This window comes from Centruroides sculpturatus, unplaced genomic scaffold (assembly GCF_000671375.1).
Source record: "Centruroides sculpturatus isolate CEXI.00-Female unplaced genomic scaffold, Cexi_2.0 scaffold98, whole genome shotgun sequence".
NCBI classification, from domain to species: Eukaryota; Metazoa; Arthropoda; class Arachnida; order Scorpiones; family Buthidae; genus Centruroides; species Centruroides sculpturatus.
The window spans coordinates 564174-585966 of NW_019384476.1; the positions used below are offsets into that span (position 1 = coordinate 564174).

The 21793-nt window shown below is 28.9% G+C and overlaps 1 protein-coding gene across 1 annotated transcript in view; it reads right to left on the minus strand.

The window, feature by feature from the left end:
* LOC111621342 (helicase ARIP4-like) overlaps positions 1-21793 on the minus strand; it is a 93499-nt gene that overhangs the window by 42742 nt on the left and 28964 nt on the right. The window contains exons 2-5 of the mRNA XM_023363438.1: positions 2941-3026; positions 1877-2046; positions 1334-1796; positions 859-1262 (exon numbers count right to left, since the gene is read on the minus strand). Coding sequence (XP_023219206.1) covers positions 859-1262; positions 1334-1796; positions 1877-1988 — 979 coding nt within the window. The 5' untranslated portion in view covers positions 1989-2046; positions 2941-3026. The remainder of the gene's footprint in view (positions 1-858; positions 1263-1333; positions 1797-1876; positions 2047-2940; positions 3027-21793) is intronic.

Here is a 21793-nt window from a genome sequence, read left to right on the forward strand (position 1 = left end):
AACCCTGTCGCGTCTTTTGAGGTATATTAGTGATGCGACAAAAGAAACATTTGACATTGCCAAATCCCGAGGGTATCGGCACCCTCGGGATTTGGCAGCCCGCGTGCACGTACAGTACACACCGCACACCTAGCAGGACCGTCTCTGATTCCACTCGTAGGGAGCTATTTGACTAAGTGGTTAAGATTTAAAGAGTAAAGAATATTTTATGTTATTTTCATGCACGTTTCATTACAAAGTTATATTTGCTTGAATTTCGTTTCTTCTGAGATCGCAGCAATGCGCGACGGTTAAGCTAGTATCTAAATAAATAGATGTTATATGTTTTTATCAAAGCAAGAATTGGCATTTAGAGGGCATATGGAATATATTAGATCTAATAACAGAGGTAATTATATTGAACTTGTTTATTTATTAAGTACATCAGATAAATAATCTATTAAAAATACATTTAAAGAAAGAATTAACTGATTGCCCCTGGAAGTCGGCTTCTTATTGAAACACAGCTTCCCTATCATCAAATGTCACGGCATGCCACATGTTGAAGTGGAGTCAAATGATTTTAGTTTCATTTGATTTTTTTTTTATTAAACTACTTATATTTTCTGTTACATTATATTGTATTTAAAGAAATGATCTCTAATAATCTCATTATCTTCAGTATTAATTGCTATTTCTTTAGCATTACAGGTAGCCCTCAGTTTACGCCGCAGTTCCATTCCTACAAAAGCTGGTGCAAATTGAATTGGTGTAAAACGAACCCATATTTACAGTGAGGTATAGGGTTACGTTCTACATAAATGAAAAATAAGCTAATAATTTTGTTTATTAATACAAATATAATATAATATGACAAACCTTTCTCTTTAACTTGATATGTATTATTTTCAGGATTTATTTCAGGAGGCTGTTCATCTTCACTGCTATCAAGTATTACAATATCTGTATCTTTTTTCACTGGATTAAATGTAAAATTTATTTCTGGTGTGGAATTACAAGTTTTTGCATTTGATATCCAATTCAAATGTTTATCCCAAAAGGCTTTGGAACGTGCATTATCTAGACTTAATGGTTTCATTTCTAATGATTTACGAACTGGCATCTGCTGATGAAATAATCTTTGTTGTGGATCAAGTACAACTCTTTGTTGAGCCTCAAGTAAGGCTCTTTGTTGTGCTTCTTGTAATCGTCTTATTCTTTCTTGTTCTTCTCTCTGGGCAGCTAATGTTTCAGCATCTAATTCTGATTCTGGGATAATCTCTCTGATAATTAAAATTAAATATTTTATTTTAATACATACACATAATATAAATTTTATTAATTATTTCTTTACCTGATGTTGCATCGTTCAAAAGGCAACTTCTTTTTTTTAGTTTTCTTCTTCTTCTTTTTCTTCTCCTCTTCTTTTTTCACTTGCTTCTCTTCTTCACTTTCTTCTTCTTCTTCTTCTTCACTATCAGAACTTTCACTTTTATTTTGTTCACTTTCTTCTTGTACATCCATTTCTTCAGAATTATTCTTTTCTTTGTTGCAAGGATTTTCCTCAGTTAGATCATTTGTATTTAACAAACATTCAGAGAATTTTGTTCTTTTAGTGCAGTCAATGTTATTCTTTTTCTCATCATACTGTTCTGTACAAGACACTGTAGGATAATTCCACAAATTATTATCTTTATTTGAAACTTGAGGCGATGTAAAGAAGTTCTCTGATGATGATGAACAGTTAAATGAGCTTAAATATGACTGTGAAGAAAGTTTATCATCATCGTTTCTTTGACATGCAGCTTCTAAAACTTCTGTAAAATTAATTCAGAAAAAATCAGCTGTTTAATAATGAAAAATTTAATTATACGAATAATTTAATTAGATAACATACTTTCGAACTGTGTAAAATTTGCATCCCATTCTTTCATTTTTTCAAGTTGTGTTGGATTCGATCCATTCAGTATCCCACCAGGAGCAGATTCCTCCAACGGAAACACTTCCATTGTTTTATCATTCAAACCAAATTTAACATTTGGTTACAAGAATCAAATACCCTATCACCTACAATTAAACTTACAGTCACTGTGAGAATGGATATTTATATACATGTATTCAGTAGTGATTCATCTTAAATTATGTTTTATTTACTTAAAATATCAATCATTTTTGACAAAACAAACTGTGAAAATATAAAAATATAATTTAATTACAGTTTCAATATCAGATACTTTGTTAATACTACGACTAAAATTATCATATTGTTGTTTTAATGACTAGAACATTTAACTGTGTTAAAGTTCACTAATCATCAGATTGTTCAACAAAATATTTAATAACTAATAATATAACTAATATTAATTTTATGATAAGATAATCAAACAAATGATTTTCATGAAAAAAAATTAAATTATAAGAGAGAAAATTTGATCCATTTAAGTTTGATTAAAGATTAATAACAAATTAAAAACTGAAATTTTTCTGAGTTATCTATATTTGATTCTATTATAAAGTTGCAAAAATCAATGCAAAAATATTCAAAAATCATAATATAATAATATTATGTAACATTCATTAATGATTTATATAATTAACTTTTAATACATGATGCTGCAGTACAAAATTTTTGTAATTAATGATTTAGTATTTTAAGCTTAACATTAATGGAACAAATACTGACACAATACAACCCTAAGAGAGCCAGAAAATGCCATCCTTATAAACCAAAGTTAGCATTGCCAAGTTTAAAGCTTTAAAAGACTTTATTAAATACTGAAAATTAAGCAAAACTGGATCAGATGTATTTTGGAATGACACATCTCATATCTTCTATATATATATTTGTTTGATTATTCATTCTAGAATGATATATCTTTCTCTTTCTTAATGCTAAATGTTATTCAGATATTAAAAATTTTTGCTTTTAGATAATTTTATTTTACAATATTTTAAACTTACCTTCTTAAAAATAATGTTATCAAGTAAATCTTTTTAACAAAGAATGATAAAAAGTCTGATCATCCCATATTAACTGGAAATTATACCTGAAAAATACAATTTGTAGCAAAATTTTATTATTATTAAATAAAATTTATACAAATTACATAAAATAAAAATTCTATAATGAAAATATGGATTTGATAATGAAGAATGATTAACATATTATAATAAGAATTATATGGAAAAAAAAATATACAAGTCAACAGAAATCTGATCCATAATAAGAAAAAGTAGAATATAAATGATGTAAATACCAATAGTTTTGTAAAATATTTTTATTTATAGTGACTACTTGTCTCTGAAGGATATTCACTAAAGTAGCACTTTTATTTTAATGAATAATTCAAATATGATATACTCTATTAGTAATGTTCTGCATGTCATGTTATAATAAAAAAAATATTTTGTATTTAAAATTAATTTGCATCATAAACAAGTCTATATTGCTACTTTCTAATAATTCTATTAATATTTTACTGTTGTATGCTTAACTGTAATAATTGTAAATTTTTTCTTTCCTAATACAGCACACTCTTGCTAATCTGGTCCTTTATAATCTGGTACCAATTATCCAGCACTTCCCATGTGATTATATCCCAATTATCCCCCACTTCCCACTTCCATTTCCAAGAAAACGTTAGTCATATCATACATTCTGTTTTCGTGTTCACTTGAGTTTCATTTCTATGTATAGTACTGTATGTCTATGCTCTGTATTATTTCTTGCCTGCCCCCAAAGAAGAATTGGTATCAAAGGAAGAGAAATTATGTGTTATTCATTGCCTTTAGGTCTATACACACTCTGTAATATAGTATTCTCTGTAATCTGGCATTCCTCTATCAAGGAATGGCTGGATTGGCAAGAGTGTAGTGTATTACTGAAATACAAAGTCTCATTATATAAATAATATTATAATTTTACTATGATTTTTGTATCAAAAATTGAAAAAATATTTTATCATAAATATTCAAAAATATAATTAAAATGATTCAAAACTGTATAAACCAATGTAAGGATATTGTTTATTCAGTTATTTATTTTCATTATTCTTATATACTGTTCCTGATTAATATGCTTTTAGATGATATATCTTTAAAAAATGTACAATATTGAAGACTAAATACAAAAAAATTTTTGAAGTTCTCAAAACATTCATTCACAATCACCAGAACATAATTAAATAAAAAAAAATTTGTTTATATTGAGTCTTCAATATTGTATATTTTTCAATGCATTTTTGTTTTAATGCAGGTCCAGAAAAAGACACTATAATTTTGGCCACTTTAATACCCAGATCTTAGCTGCAACCTGTGTGCTTATGTAAAGGAAACTGCTTGTTTTTGTTGCCTGCAGTGCCAAAATGGTGAGTTTTAATACTAATTTTTTACTTTCCTGGCTCTGTTATATATAACAGAGAAAAAATATGGAGATTGTTCAAAAACTGACCACCAAGATTTTTACATTTTTGAACCCAGGAGACCTTGAAATGTTGGGAATTGCAAAATTCTGGAGTTTTTTCTGTATATAGAGATGTTAGTGTGTGGGGCATAATTTTGTTCACCGTCTTTGAAGTTTAATAACTCTTATGCTTTTCGTTGAAAATTTCTGAAATTTTGCAGGGAGGTTTGTTTATTAGAGAAATTGATACTATTAAATTTTGGTGGTTAAAGGTCAACAGGGTAAAGAGATAAAGGGGGATTGTGTGTCATATCTTAAGAAGGGATGAACTTATGACAATTTTACTCATTATTAGCATTTACAATTTTTTTTATAAAACCCATTTGTACCCTCAAAATTAAGCTTTTAGCCATTTTATAATAATTCAAAATATGAAAAGTTTTTAATAATAAAATGTCAAAACAGATGGTGCCACACATGCAGTTTTAAATGTTGCTGGAAAAGTTAAGCAACTTGCTGGACTTTTTAAAATGTGTTTGTGTGTCCTGAAATGTCACTCTACCATATTTGGTTGCATTTGAACTGTAAAGTATTTCCCCAGACAACAATGAACATGGATATTTTAATTGTAATTACCCAATTTATACATACTGATTCTTATTTATAATGAATTATAACTATTAAACTGAAAATTTAATATAGTAGTATAAATAAACTTTAGTTCTGAGCTAAAATTAGCAACATTTGTCAGAGATAACCACTCACTTCTATAATCACTTAAAAGATTTCTTTTTGGACAAATAAAACAAAATGTTATGTCCTTTGAATCCAACATTCACCCAAGTTCCAAAAATTATTCAGAAGACTATTTTATTCTCAGATTTTTTATTTAACTGCACAGATTGTATCTTTACTGAAGACAGATCAGAGTATTTGCCAATCAGTCTTCAGTAAAGATACAATTTATGACAGAGTTTATACTATTATTCTATTTCCCTGACATCCATCACAGTAACAATCCTGTGATTGATGTCAAAAAGAAACTACAAAGGAAATGGACTTGGAGAAGTGCAAATGGAACTAATAATGGAATCAACTACATTATATCAAAAAAGAAATTTGTAATCCATGATTGCAAAGTTTTCAACAACTTCAATACAGGCAGTGATTACAGAATGGGGAGATGCAAACTGCTATTGAATATGAAAACTGAAAGGATAAAGTTTATTAAGATCAAAAAGTAGTATGTTAATATGGCTTGTATACAGGAACACCAAAATAATTTTCAATTATAACTAAAAGAACCACTTCAAAATTTTGGGTAGTAATATTGAAGACCTAAATGTTACAGAAATGAACAGAAAACTAACCCTACAAGAAGTTCCAAAAGAAATAATCGGTAAAGCAGAAACAAAACCAGTAAAGAAATTAACAGAGAAAACAAGAGAATTAATTTTAAAAATGTAGAGAATTCAAGGCAAAAAAAAACTAAATAAACATATCACAGAGGACATCAGGAAGTTCACATGCAATCTTATAACAAAGACACTTGTAAAAAAACAAAAGTTTGAAAACAGCTAAATGAAAACTGCATTGGAAAGAAATGGATTTTTGTTCTAAAGAAAGAACTACCACCAGGAACAATAAATAAATCATTTGTGTTTTTGAAAGGTTCTATAATATGCTGTATAAATATGACAAGGGCAAAGTATAGATCAGTAATGACAGAAAAATAGACAAAACAAAACAAATAATCCATACAAGGAAAGATAATGTATACAGCACTACAAAATGCACAATAAGGAGAAAATCTCTGACCCATCAACCTTTTGTTCAATATGTATAAGATCTTTACTAAAATACTGACAAACATATTCAAATCTAAACTGGACTCCACTCAACCAAGAGAACAGGGACGATTCTGCACATAGATCACATCCAAACAATCAGAAAACTTACTGAATGCCATAAAGAATATGAATTATCACTTTATTTTGGCTTTGTAGATTTTGAGAAAGCTTTTGATTCTGTTTTCCCATCTGCAGCAGTGAAAGCCTTAGAATCTAATAGCATAGAAAGCATATACATTAATATAATCAGGAAGATCTATAATAAAGCAACAGCAACCATCTGTTTGGATAAAGAAAAAGGCAAGGATCAGGCTTGGAAAAGAGTTAGACAAGGAGACACATTATCACCAAACTATTTAATGCTGTATTAGAGGAAGTTTTCAGAAGTCTGGACTGAAGCAAGAAAGGAATTAAAATTAATGGGAAATTTCCAAGTCATCTCCACTTTGCAGACGATAGTTATCATTATATCCCATATGAATTAGAAAAAATTACCACTAACCCATATGAATTAGAAGAAATGCTGCAAGAAATAGCTGGGGCAAGCATTCAAGTGGGATTGAAGATGAATCTGCAAAAGACAAAAGTAATGCTGAATGAATTTACTATGAAAAAAAAGTTTATGACAAACAAAACTGAGATTGAAGAAGTACAAAATTATGTCTATACCTGGTCAAGAAATAACTATGGATAACAATATCACAAATGAAATAAACAGAAGACAGGATCGTATGGAGTATATTTGGCAAAAGTAGCATAATTCTAAGAAGCAAACTGCCAATGTGTCTGAAAAGAAAAAGTATTCAACCAATGTGTTCTACCAGCACTCACTTATGGAGCAGAAACGTGAACACTAACAAGCAAAACAATACAGAGACTACAGACAACACAAAGAAGTATGAGAAGAGGCATGCTAGGCATTACAAGAAAAGACAGAAAGTAAATCATCTAGATAAGATATCAAACAAAGGTATATGATATTGTTGAGAGGATCAAACGTTCAAAATGATGATGGGCCAGACACATTGCTAGAAAACAAACAAGACAACAAATGGACTACAAATATCTTACACTGGTACCCACGAGGGATCAAACACCCAAGATGAAGACCACTTTCCTTATTTCGTTACTATGAAGTAACGAAATAATTCCTTATTTCGTTACTATGAAGTAACGAAATAAGGAAAGTGGTTGATGTAAATTGGAAATAAATAAACATCTCCAAACTCGATATCCAATATAATAAGACACCAACCGAATGCCGTAAATTAATCGGGCTATTTTAATGCTAAATTCTAAATAAATTACTTAATTAATTTGGCACTAGAGGTAAGCGTTAGGCGCCATCTCTTATTAAATATAATAGTAGCCCAATGTAATCCAGTAATTGTTTGGCTTTACAAATTTATCAGGTTTAGTGATGTTTATGTATATATATGAAAAAGAACTCTTTAGACACAAAGTGATGTTTATTGAAGAGTAGTGCCCACAAAATTCCAGTTTATTTTAAAGATGACAACATTTGTAAATGAATATTTGGGAGCACTAATAGAACATTGAAAAATAAAATGAAGGAACATAGAACAAAAAAAAAAGATATTCAGAAAAAAAAAGAAATAATACATTGGCTGAGCTATTACTTAAAAAACAAGCAGAAATAGAATGGGAGAAATCTGAGCTTATAGTCATAAATACAAAAAATCTTCCTGTTCATATACCTGAGAATTGGTAAGAGCTGTGAGCTTAATTTTAGTTTTAAATAAAAGGAGAAAGATTGAACATCAGTTTCTAGCTGGTATTTAGTCTTCTTGATTGTAAATTGTACTGTAAAAGTTTTTATTAAATTGTTGTATTTAAATTTTTGTTGNGGCTATTGTATCATTGAAAATTATTTCTTTATTTTTTACAAACAAAATAAATACATTGAAAAATGTAAAAACAAAAAAAAATTATACTTTAAAAGTTAATCTAGTATCAAAAACGTTTGATTCAGCACAACACAGTCCTCAGAAAAACACCACACAAAAGTGCCAGTGCTGCCAGCTAAAACACACACATCAACAAAAAAAATATTGGAGTAACCCAAGATATAGCCAAAAATTGCATTGCCACAGCACTAGCAAAAATTTAAATTTGACGATTGGAATTCTTTCAGATAACCGACTTTCAGATAAACAACGCTCTACTGTATTTGAAGGTTAGTGTGGAAGGCTAGTTCTCACTATGACAGAATCCATGTTGATAAGAGACAAAAGTTGTGATCTAGTAGCTGTCTTGACATCAGACTGTGAAGGAAAAGGGATGTGTTTACATGTTGAGTTGAGCTCAACTTTTAGGCAACAGCAAGTAGAAATATTTACTGATCAACGAGAGAATCATTTATATACATTGATGTCATTCTATACCAAATTCAACGTAGATGATTTTCAATGTGGCTATGTGCAAAAATCTTTTGTTCATAAAATGCTAATCAAATTAATAAGAAATAATAGTTTGTTACTGAAAAAGCATTCCTCATAAAAATATATAAATCTAAAAGAATAAACAATAATTGCATTGACAAACTGCAGATAGACCAAATGTAAACTAGCAAGTTTTCCATTCTTCCCAACATGCACCTCATGGATATATCATTTAGCAGCATACTGAAGTAATGAGAATGACATTATGGCTTTTGTGATGGCTAACCAATGTGGAAGCAATTCTTCCACATTGATAAGTGGATATACACTGGTGCAATTCTGCCCATCTTCTCTACTCACATGACCAAGTATGAACTTATCTACAAAAACTCAAGTGCTATACTTATTTGTGTCAGAAATCCCAAATGTTAGACAAAGTGATTATTAATCCAAATATGGTCCAAATAAAAATTGTTATCTACAGTAGATGTTTTTTAATTTAATTTTTGAAATAGTCTTTCAGATAAATAATATCTAGATTAAGAAAATATTTGCTGTTTGATTTTTCAAACAATACTGTGATACAAAATACAATGTAATTTAGGAAATGTTACTGCTCACTTTATAACATTTTGCTATTACAACTGATATAAATTTATTATTATAATTGTATGAAATATATTTTTTTTGTTGACACAAAAAAAATATATTTCATTACCTTTTGTAATATTTCATATTTCCAGAAACTTTATCTCTGTTTATAGCATTGAACTTACCAGAAATAGGATGAATTATTTAACAGCAACTTATGGGAATCAATTAGTTATAAAAACTGGATGTCTATTTTTAACAAAACCATTTAACAGTTTCAGCACTAAGATATATGACAACTGATGTTAATAATGTTTATTATTATTTTTGTTTAATTGTATGGTTGAGGATACCACATAAATTATGCATCTAACATCTTAATTGTTTATATCTGCAGTATTTTACTTAGTTGTTAAATTTAGTATATCATTAAAACATAAATTTTCGTCTACAAGTACATATCTTCTAATATCAGGACTTATTATACTGGCTTTACAGATAATGCTACAGAGTTTCACAGAAAACAATTTTTTATTTTATTTAATATAACTGGACACATACGTAATTTTGTGCTTCGGACACATTTGTCTCTCCTCAGCAGGTATTTTTGTAGTATATTCTATATTAAAACAATAAAATAATTTTAAAATTACATTTAACATTACCCGACAAACTTATTTATTTATATACATGAATAAAATTCTTACAATTTTCAGACTTTTTTTTTTNTGAGGATACCACATAAATTATGCATCTAACATCTTAATTGTTTATATCTGCAGTATTTTACTTAGTTGTTAAATTTAGTATATCATTAAAACATAAATTTTCGTCTACAAGTACATATCTTCTAATATCAGGACTTATTATACTGGCTTTACAGATAATGCTACAGAGTTTCACAGAAAACAATTTTTTATTTTATTTAATATAACTGGACACATACATAATTTTGTGCTTCGGACACATTTGTCTCTCCTCAGCAGGTATTTTTGTAGTATATTCTATAAAAATTAAAAACAATAAAATAAATTTTAAAATTACATTTAAAATTTACTGACAAAATTATTTATTTATATACATTAATAAAATTCTTACAATTTTCAGATTTTCTTTCGTTTTTAACTCAATTGGACATTTTAATTAAACAATATTTTTAATAATATATTTAGCTGAAATTCTGGTGAATCAGAAAATGCAAAGAACAGGAAACATGGAGAAAGAAATAAAAAAATCAAAATTGGAAATATGGTATTTGAAAAAATGCAAAATAGAAGACATAAAGTTACCGGTGAGTATTAGTAGGAACTTACAAAGACATGATGTAGAGAAAATAAACAAATTAATAATAACTTCTAATATTAATCATAAAAAGTATAAACTAAAGAAATTACAAAGGAAAAACACAAAAGAAACAAAGAACAGACAAGAAATGAATCTACTGGTAAGTCCTTTTTAAATAAATACAATAAATTAGTTAAGAAGATAGGATATCCGACTCTTAAAGAAAAAGAAGATTATGAAAGACAATTAATTTTGAATATGACAAACGTAGAAATCTCAGGACCAATCCAAAGAACACTAAAACTGGGAATGGACTACAATGGACCAGAAATGTTGAAAAGTAAAGAATTTGCTGTGATCACATAACATTTGTTATGGAAATTTCCAGAAGAAGAAAGAGAAGGTATAAGAAAAGGTATGCAAAAAATAATAACAAATAAAAAACTAAATAAAAAAAACAAAAAATAAAATTAATAATTATAAGAAACAATTAAATAGTGTTAAAACATTTTTAAGTAATAATAATTTAGAAATACTTCAAGGTGACAAAACGAAACAAATAATAATAATGAAGAAAGAAGAAAAAACAGAAGTGATCAGAGGATTAATTAAAGAAGGAAATTATACCGAAGAAAGATCCAGTGAATAATCTCATAAAATTATTGGACAAGGAATTGAAAAGTTTGAAAACAAAACTACACATAACAGAAGAAGACATCAAACATGTCAAGAAAGAAGATACTAGAACACCAAAATTCAACATAAGGGTAACAACACACAAAAATCCTGTAAAATATAGACCATTAATAGATGTTAGAAATTATTTATATTACAATATAGAAAAATATTTAAAAAATAAATTAAATCTATTAGAAGTGTCTAATTATAGCATTAAAAATGTAGATGAATTGTTAACAAGATTACAAAATATTACAATTAATAAATATATGAAATTAATATCTCTTGATATTAATATTATCTTGATATTGTAAATATGTATCCTAGTATCACAATAAAAGATATAAAAAATTCATTAATAAGAATTAAAACACCTAGTTGGATAATTAAAAATAACTACTTTCAGTTCAAAAATAAATTCTATACCCAGACAGATGGAATACCTATGGGTACTTGCATAGGTCCAAGATTGGCTGAAATATCAATGATACAAATAGATGAAAAAATTAAAAATATAGAAGGCATAGAATTTTATAACAGGTATGTAGATGACTGTATTATAATATATGATACAAGGAAANCTGAAAATTGCTGCGAGTGTGTGGGTTAAATTTGGAGAATCCGTGCTTCTTGCATGGACAACTATATGTGGCCAGCTCACGCGTCGGAAAACCTTCTGATTTATTCGTGTACGCACCAGACGGAAAAACAAAAAATATTGACACTTTGAAATGTCTTCCCAATGAAAATGAATAATAATAATAATAATAATAATAATAGTAATAATAAGTTTCAATAAAAATGATAAAATAAAAATTTAATTTTATCATAACGAGTTTGCTTGAATTTTGTTTCTTCTGAGATCGCAGCAATGTGCGACGGGTAAGCTAGTATTATATAAAATAAAAAATTGTTTTCTGTGAAACTCTGTAGCATTATCTGTAAAGCCAGTATAATAAGTCCTGATATTAGAAGATACGTACTTAGAGACAAAAATTTATATTTTAGTAAGAAAAGGACATGGAGGCATTTTAATTAATTAGTATATCATTGTCTATCATAGGTGCTTTATTTGGCAAGAAATTTTACTTTTCTAAGTTTTAACTATTGTTAAATGTTTATATTTGTGATAATAACAAAAATTCATGATTTACATAAGAAAGTTAAATCACAAGTAAAAATATATTTTTGGAACAGTTTAAGTAAATCTGACAGTTCTGATGGCACATCCAAAACTGATAAAAATTGTGATGATTACAATAATAGTTGATTTGCATGAGCATTTCAAGCATATAGAAATTCTTGGCTTTTAGAATTAACCCAAACAGAACTGACTTGCACTCAAATAAAATAAAATAAATCTATATTTAGAAAGAGTAAATCTTTAGAAAGCAGCATGATACTTATTCATTACATTATCACCTAGAAATCAACTGAAATGCAATTTACATGATGAAATCATATCATTTATCATGTATAAGACAAAAAGGATTTGTCTTAAGGGCAAACTGGGTACAAGTGTAACAGTTTAAGCATCACACTGACAAAGCTGTTATTGTTCCTTTTATTCACCAAATGGATTTGAGAAGATTTATTGAACCCTTCTCTGTACAGAAGATACAGTTTTCTCAGTCAAGTATTGCTCAATTCTTTGCAATTTGAGCAGATACCAAAAACAATTAATTATAAATCTGTTACACCAATAAGTATGTAATATAATATATTTAAAGTGTATATAAATAAAATAAGACAATGAACTAGTGAAATCAAAACACGGGAAAAAGAAGAAGAAGAAATAATAAAAATGTTTTATGTTAAATGATTATCCAAAAAGTCTACTGAACAAATGGATAAAAACACTGGAAAATGATAAATAATTAAGATCAATAGATAAAGAGAAAAGTTTTGTTAAAATAAGATATATCCCTAAGATGTTTGAAAGAATTAAGAATGTATTAAACAATAGAATTAATCTAATACTGGAAAAAGTAAATACAACAAAAAAAAAAACCATTTATGTTATAGAAATGAAGGAAAATATGACATATTAGAAGAAAAAAGAGTTGTGTATTCCTTTAATTGTAATTGTAAACCAGAAAAAATATATATAGGAGAAACGAAAAGAAAACTAAAAATAAGAATAAACGAACACATTTGAGTAATCAAGAGAAATTATGCAAATTCAGTAGTAGCGGAGCACTGTAATACCACAGGCTGTGAAATAGTATTAAATTCAGTAAGAATAAGGAAAAAAACAAAAGAATAATTACAAAAGACAACTTTATGAACATATTAATATAATTAGACAAAATAATAGAATAAATAGTAATACTGGTAGAGAAATGCACCAATCACGGTGAAGAATCATAGAAGAAGGGGCGTGTCTGAAAGATAAAAAGAACAATCAAAAGAAGTGGAAACCAGGTGTTAGTCAAATTGAACAAGAACAGATGTAAGTTGTAAAAAATAGTAAATAAATGTAAAAAAACTGATATAATGTTAATATAATAATTTGTTTAATACAGGTTTAAGTTCACAGTAATATTGTTTTTGTTGGTTAAAATTGAATGTCCAGTAGAGTTAAAAACGAAAGAAAATCTGGTTTTTTAATTTATATGGAATATACTACAAAAATACCTGCTGAGAAGGGACAAATGTGTCCGAAACGCAAAATTATGTGTGTGTCCAGGTATATTAAATAAAATAAAAAATTGTTTTCTGTGAAACTCTGTAGCATTATCTGTAAAGCCAGTATAATAAGTCCTGATATTAGAAGATATGTACAGTACTTGTAGACGAAAATTTATATTTTAAATCATTATGACTATTGGAGTTTTAAAAATGTATACAGTACATTACTAGTCATAAAAGATAAGTAAAGCAGAACTTTACGATCTACGTATTGTATAAAAATGACAAATAGTATAAATAGATACAGAGAAAATAGAAAACTGTAAATATAAAAAGCCTTTGATCACTGACACTATAAAGAATTAAACATTTATATACGCCATACACCATATTACTTACATGAATGATAGTAAACTAAAAGACTAAAAAAGCGACTTGAGGAAAAGTGGAAAGATNTTTTTTGCTAATTATGTATTCGCTCGAACTTTGTTAAAACCTTAACTGTATCCCGAACAACAACCGAAGTTGTAGGAGGAAATTCGCCTATTTTACCGATCTAGAGATCCCCTTTTCCAAATTTTAATATCGACTCAAAATAATTTAAAAAGACAAATTACAATAAAACGGTTTATTATCCAACTATCAGAAATTTCACAACATGCCAAGGAAGAGAGGAAGGAGCAATTAAATAATTATAATTTTAAAGGATTAAAAATATATATATAAAAATGGGGAATATCGCACTTCTGAAATTGCTGCGAGTGTGTGGGTTAAATTTGGAGAATCCGTGCTTCTTGCATGGACAACTATATGTGGCCAGCTCACGCGTCGGAAAACCTTCTGATTTATTCGTGTACGCACCAGACGGAAAAACAAAAAATATTGACACTTTGAAATGTCTTCCCAATGAAAATGAATAATAATAATAATAATAATAATAATAGTAATAATAAGTTTCAATAAAAATGATAAAATAAAAATTTAATTTTATCATAACGAGTTTGCTTGAATTTTGTTTCTTCTGAGATCGCAGCAATGTGCGACGGGTAAGCTAGTATTATATAAAATAAAAAATTGTTTTCTGTGAAACTCTGTAGCATTATCTGTAAAGCCAGTATAATAAGTCCTGATATTAGAAGATACGTACTTAGAGACAAAAATTTATATTTTAGTAAGAAAAGGACATGGAGGCATTTTAATTAATTAGTATATCATTGTCTATCATAGGTGCTTTATTTGGCAAGAAATTTTACTTTTCTAAGTTTTAACTATTGTTAAATGTTTATATTTGTGATAATAACAAAAATTCATGATTTACATAAGAAAGTTAAATCACAAGTAAAAATATATTTTTGGAACAGTTTAAGTAAATCTGACAGTTCTGATGGCACATCCAAAACTGATAAAAATTGTGATGATTACAATAATAGTTGATTTGCATGAGCATTTCAAGCATATAGAAATTCTTGGCTTTTAGAATTAACCCAAACAGAACTGACTTGCACTCAAATAAAATAAAATAAATCTATATTTAGAAAGAGTAAATCTTTAGAAAGCAGCATGATACTTATTCATTACATTATCACCTAGAAATCAACTGAAATGCAATTTACATGATGAAATCATATCATTTATCATGTATAAGACAAAAAGGATTTGTCTTAAGGGCAAACTGGGTACAAGTGTAACAGTTTAAGCATCACACTGACAAAGCTGTTATTGTTCCTTTTATTCACCAAATGGATTTGAGAAGCTTTATTGAACCCTTCTCTGTACAGAAGATACAGTTTTCTCAGTCAAGTATTGCTCAATTCTTTGCAATTTGAGATGATGCTAGACCAAACCAAGTATATCTTCCAATTGTGTAGAAATAGTGATGGCAAACCTTGGGATTTGCAATATGTACAGTACCATAATATATCAAATCAAAATTGCCTATGCTGCTTTAATACAGTGGCCTAGAGTTCTTCACAAATATTGTCAGATAAAGTTGCAAGTTTTCAGTAAATTATATACCCAGGGTGGCCAAGCTCCGTGATAGTCCGAGCCATTTTTCAAAATCTGAAATTTTTTCGCGAGCCGCAATTAAATACGTATTAAAAAGGTATGCAAAAAATTCCAGATTATATCCGTAGCAAGAGTGATACAAATTGTTCCTCCAGAGCACAATGTGACCTGTCCGTTGCAATGACAGTTTACAAATTCAAAATCGGTCTAGAGTCGGTCGATAACGGACGATTACGCCACTGTTTATGTTCGTTCGCGCAGTTTTCGATGAGTCATATCATTCTTAACTTGGACGGAAATGAAATTTGTTACAACGTTGCACTTACAAGTTAGTCTTTCATATTTGTTGTTAGTAATTTAAAAGACATTTTGAAACACATACGGAACGATAATAATTTTTAAAAATATAATAACACAAAAATGAAAAGGGAACTTGGGTACATTTATCGAGAGCCACAAATAATCCTTCAAAGAGCCGCATATGGCTCGCGAGCCGCAGGTTGGCCACCCCTGTTATATACTTTGCTATTACTGGACTATGTCTATGACTCCAGGTAGTTATTGAGGTTCTGTTGGCCTTCCTCACTTTCACCTGTTTATTAAATCTGAGGTGAAAGAGTCCTTTATAGACTCAAGTGTAATGTTTGGTTTAGTTTTAGCCCATGCTGTTTCAGTCATTTGTCTTTGTGCATTCCCATTATGGATTTTGGTTAGACCTTCATTGGGATAAGACATAGCTAGGACAGAAAACCTCTGAAAAAATCTTGGGGTTGCTCACCCAGACTTAATCGAGTTCCAAGAGAGTAGGCTGATATGTTAACTGCCTTGGCCATCTGTAATCTTAAAAAGCTCAACTCACTGCTAGTATGTAACTGAAATTTATGATTCTAAGATTAAGTCTTGTATCTTATGGACTAAGCCAAGCTGAAGAAACATGTTAAAGGAAAATATCTTTATGAAGAATTCTGACAAAATATTACACTAATAAGCTTTATGTGTCTCCTTTCCTAGGGTGAAATTCAGAAATATCACTCGAGTCACTCACCCTCATATTACTCTTATTCAGATCTTTACTCCCTCAAAACAGTATTCAGAAATAAATGAACAGCATGAGTCACCTGAAAAGTGTCACTCACACTCATACGAAAGATTTTGTACTATTAGTCAGAAATTAAAGATATCATTCAGAAGTTTAAAAAACATTTTGTATTCCAAGAAGAAGAACATAAATCTTAACAGAATAATATTAGATTAGCAAAAGCAGATTACACTGAAATTCAAAAATTAATAATGTAACAGTAAATTCAAATGTAACAATTTATTACTAATAAAACTACTATATGTAAGATTTTAATTGATCTTCTGAATATAAATACGTTAGGTTCATGTTTATGATAGTTTATTTCAGAATGGAAATATATAAAAACTGTCAGTTTACTTTAGCAATTGTCTGAGAGTAATATATATATTTCAATTTGCTATCTGCAACAGTTTCTCTCTCCGGTGCCAGGAAATGAGAAAATTACTGAAAACACATAAGTGCTGATTTACTGTCCAAACAAGGAGTATTTTACTTCTTTGTTGGATCTAAATTAGCTCTTAAAAGAGAATCCTTTTAGCTGAATGTTGAGTTAAAGCTTGAAATTTAATTTGAGGGCAGGAAGACAATTCTATAATCCAATAACTTTCAATTGTTTGTGTAACCTACTAGGCTGAATAAAATGTTAAGAGTTTGAAACAAGTAAAAGTACATTTTTTGAACCACTATTAAAAAAAGAAAAAAAAAGAAACTTCAAACAGATGCAGAAATTTCTAAAAAAGCACTTGGGAAAAAAATGCAACAGTCTAATAACAAATCCTTCACCAATATAAATCTATCATTTACAGCTGTGGTAGCCAAATCTGGCCCACATCACACATAAATGATACAAATAGGCATATTTTTAATATAGTCGATCCCCCTATAAGACGGCAGATACGTTCCGTTCTTTATGAATCCGATTTTGTAGGAATCACAGCCAATCACAGCCCGACGTGTGAAGTTTACGGACTACGGCTGTTTGAAAGGTTTTCTTCCATAAAATTAATCGATTCTAGACTAATCCAACTCAACATTTCCAAAATACGTATATTTTTTTTTGGAAATAATCCGTTTAAACTACGCTATAAACAAAAAATTGTAGGATTACTTACCGAGTGTGCACCGTTTGACGTCGCCATTGCTCAAGCTTGTTTTCGTCGCGGAGCAGTGCACCAAACGGTGGCCGCGATTTCTGATAAGCTTTTTTTCTGCAAAAACTTCGTTGAACTTTGGAGACATCATTAATATAAATAATTTTTATGGCCGTTGAATAAGAAATGTTTCTTTCACAAGAAATGTATAAAATTACAGTACTGTATTAGACTTACGGTACCTAATTTACATACTGTCCAGACGNTAGCACCACGCTACGGACAGCGGGAAAGTAGTTTGGCTGCCCGTTTTACGTAATTATAGGAGTTTTTTTACCGTTGTGTATGGATACCGCCACAATTTTTTCGCCGTCTTATAGGAATCATAATTATAGGAACCAGTCTTATAGGGGGATCTACTGTATATATGGAATATACAAAATATTTGTGGCCTGCCTATCTATGACTTAAGTGCAATTTGGCCTTCCAATCAAAAGGTTTGGGCCCATTGATTTAGAAGATTGAATAGATTAAAATCTTAAGCTATATATACACTGTAAACTTTTCAGCTAGATTTGCTCTAGCTAGAGTTGCAGTGTAAATGACTTGTAGAGTACTGGTCTAGACTTCTATAACTCTATTTTTTGTTCAAATAGATTTTTGTGTTCTAGGTAGTTTTGTTCAGCATGTGTACTAAAATGTTGAGTGAAGGCAAATATTGCAAGTTGAATAGAGAGGATATTAATCTGCTATTAATTCAGCAACATGAAATGTTTCTGTAATTGTGGAATGTTTTATTAATAAAGTATTGTGAGAAGGACAAAAAGCTAGTACCTTGAAAAAATAGAGGAATTCTTAAACATTTCTGAAGTGAAAATTACCTGAAAATGCCACAACTTAAGATGTCCAAAAATGCTGAGTTAAGAAAGTAAAAGAAAAAAGTGATGATGGTGCAGACAATGTTTTACAAACATTTTCCTATTTATTTTTCTTTTGATTCATTAATATATTAGTAGCTGTAGCACTATTACTTATAATTAGACAATATTTATTAATTTATTTCATATTATTCTAAACTTTTTCAATACAATTTCAAATATCCTAAATTTTTTGATCATCATTCACTTAAGTAAAAAATTATGACGTTTTTAGAAATTAATAGTTTTAGATGAAAATGTATTTAAAAGACCAGGCTAAACATCCCCTTATTTAATTTTTTCGCATTTTATTTCACTTAGTTATTCAAGTTATTCACTTAGTCATTCAAGGGTAGACGTTTTATGATGAAGGTAAATTATTCTGAACTTTTTGAACTGACTACAGTGGAACTTCGGTATACGATCTTAATCCGTTCCTGATGTTTGGACTTATACTGAATAGGACGTATACCAAACCAAGCTTTCCCATAAGAAGTAATGTAAAAATGATTAATCCGTTCTCATGTAAAAAAAATGGCTGGCTTTAAACATCTCGCTTTCCTGGCTAGTTCCTGCTTGATTTTTTCATGAGATCAGCATGTATCTTTTAAGCTTTCTCACAAATAATTGCTTCTGATATGCTGTCGCCATCACACTGTTTTTCAGTTATCCAAAGCAAAAGCAATTTCTCAAAATGATCTAATGTCTTCGATCTATGCTTAGAAATTGATTTAACCCCTTTCACAATGTTAGCAGATTTAATAATGTCTTTATTTTTCACGATTGTCAATATTGTTGTTCTCGGAATACATATGCAACAGTTAAATCTCAAACACGCATGCCACCTTAATATTTCTTAACAATCTCTTTTTTCAGTTCTATTATAATTCTAGTCATTTTTTTAGTTTTCTGTTGCTTTTGGGTTGCCTTTTTGCAATTCATGATTAATAAAAATAATAAAATTTTACTTACAAATTAAAATCAGAAGAAATTTAACAAATTTTTCTGTGGCACTGCAAACATCTAGTCTGGTCTAGTACACCGATGGTACTACTTGTTCATGGATGGCGCGTATAATTGAATTAAGTCGTATACAAAGCAAAATCTGTTTCATCCAAACAGGACGTATTCTGAATTGGACGTATTTTAAAACAGATGTATACTGAGGTACCACTGTATATGTAAAACAAATTACTACATAAATATTTTTGGACTTTACCTAGGTAAGCATAAACTGTCCAGAATGACACAGATAGAATTAGTATTGGCATATATATGGTCATTAAGCAATTGTTCACATTTAAAAAGATAATATATTATATATTACCCCTGACAGATTATCAGCACAAAGTCAATGGAAATGCCTGCTTGGAAATATTATTCATATTAATTATAAGCATTATTTGGTAATCAGTTCAATTTATTTTAATTTCATTTCCAGGTAATATGTCATAATCATTAACAAATGAAAAGTTTAATAATGCTATAAAATAAATAACATTAGCATTAACAATCTGGTTATTCAGAAGTATTCGTGGAAACAAGTTCAACAACATATTACTAGAATTTTGGAATTTTAAACTTCAAAGAAAGTTTTTAACTTTTATTTTAACAGATGATGACTGTACTGTACAGTACCAAGTTTATATTTACAATGTTGACATTTAATAATGATGAGAATAAGCAATTGCATAAATCAATAAGAAAATGAATGCTGTTTAATAAAACTTATATACAGGAAATTCTTGTTAGTTCAAAATTCAAAGAACAAAATAATCACAACTTTGAATTATTGAGTTTTGAATTATCCAAAATTTACACATTTCTGTACAATATGCCAAATGCCATGTAACTTAACTGATGTAATTTATTAAGCAAATAGAATACGGTTATGTATAAAGAATGCTATTTTTGTTAATTAATAATTATTAATAATAATAATAGTATTCATAATATAAATAAATAAACTGTAGGTAAACAGCATGTCTCCAATGAGAACCTCATAAGTTGTCAGATAGATTTTATAAAAAGCAAAACAGAATTTCTCAAAATGGAACAAAAGTAGTAAGTCTTCCAAATACAGTAGCCTAGAGCTCTACAAATATCTCTATCTGTAATCTTGAAATCCCAAAACCCAGCTGTATTTTATGAGATAAGAGATAAAAGTGTAGTCCATAAATAAAGTGACAACCAAAAATGTGTTTCTGTAAAAGCAAAGCCATATTCACCAGATAAGAGTTATTCTTGATCTACTGTTCTATTATAGTATGGAGGCACTTAGATCTAAATGAACAAGTTAACATATGCATATCACAGTTTGAACAGAATTTTCACTTCAAATTTTGAAGTAGCCATATTTCGAACTAACCAAATGCCTTAACATAAAAATTTCCATATTTGCAGCTGGGATAAATAGTACAGTTATAAATTAACAAGATTTCGAACTCTCCGAGTTCACATTAATGAGGATTTCCTGCAATAGTTTCTTTTAAGAAAATCAACTAAATAAACAGTAAGCACACCAACTAAATAAATTGTTTTATTTCAGGAAATACATTTCAGGCACTTTTCTGTCCTAGAAAATTATGAATGTTTAAAAAATAAAATAGAAAATTGCATTGTTTATAATATAAAAATGAATACTAAATTGAATTGGTAACCAAAAACAAAAATAAATAAATACAGTAGAACCTCGATTATCCGGACTAATTGGGGATGAAGGTAGTCCGGATAAGGAAAAATCCGGATAATCGAAACAAACACTTTAATTTGTCTTTTAAAGATAATACAACACGTTTTCTTTTCGATGACATATCGGTAATATTAAAAGTAAATACTGTATTTAAATCGTGATCAAATTTTCAAGAAACAAACGTTCGT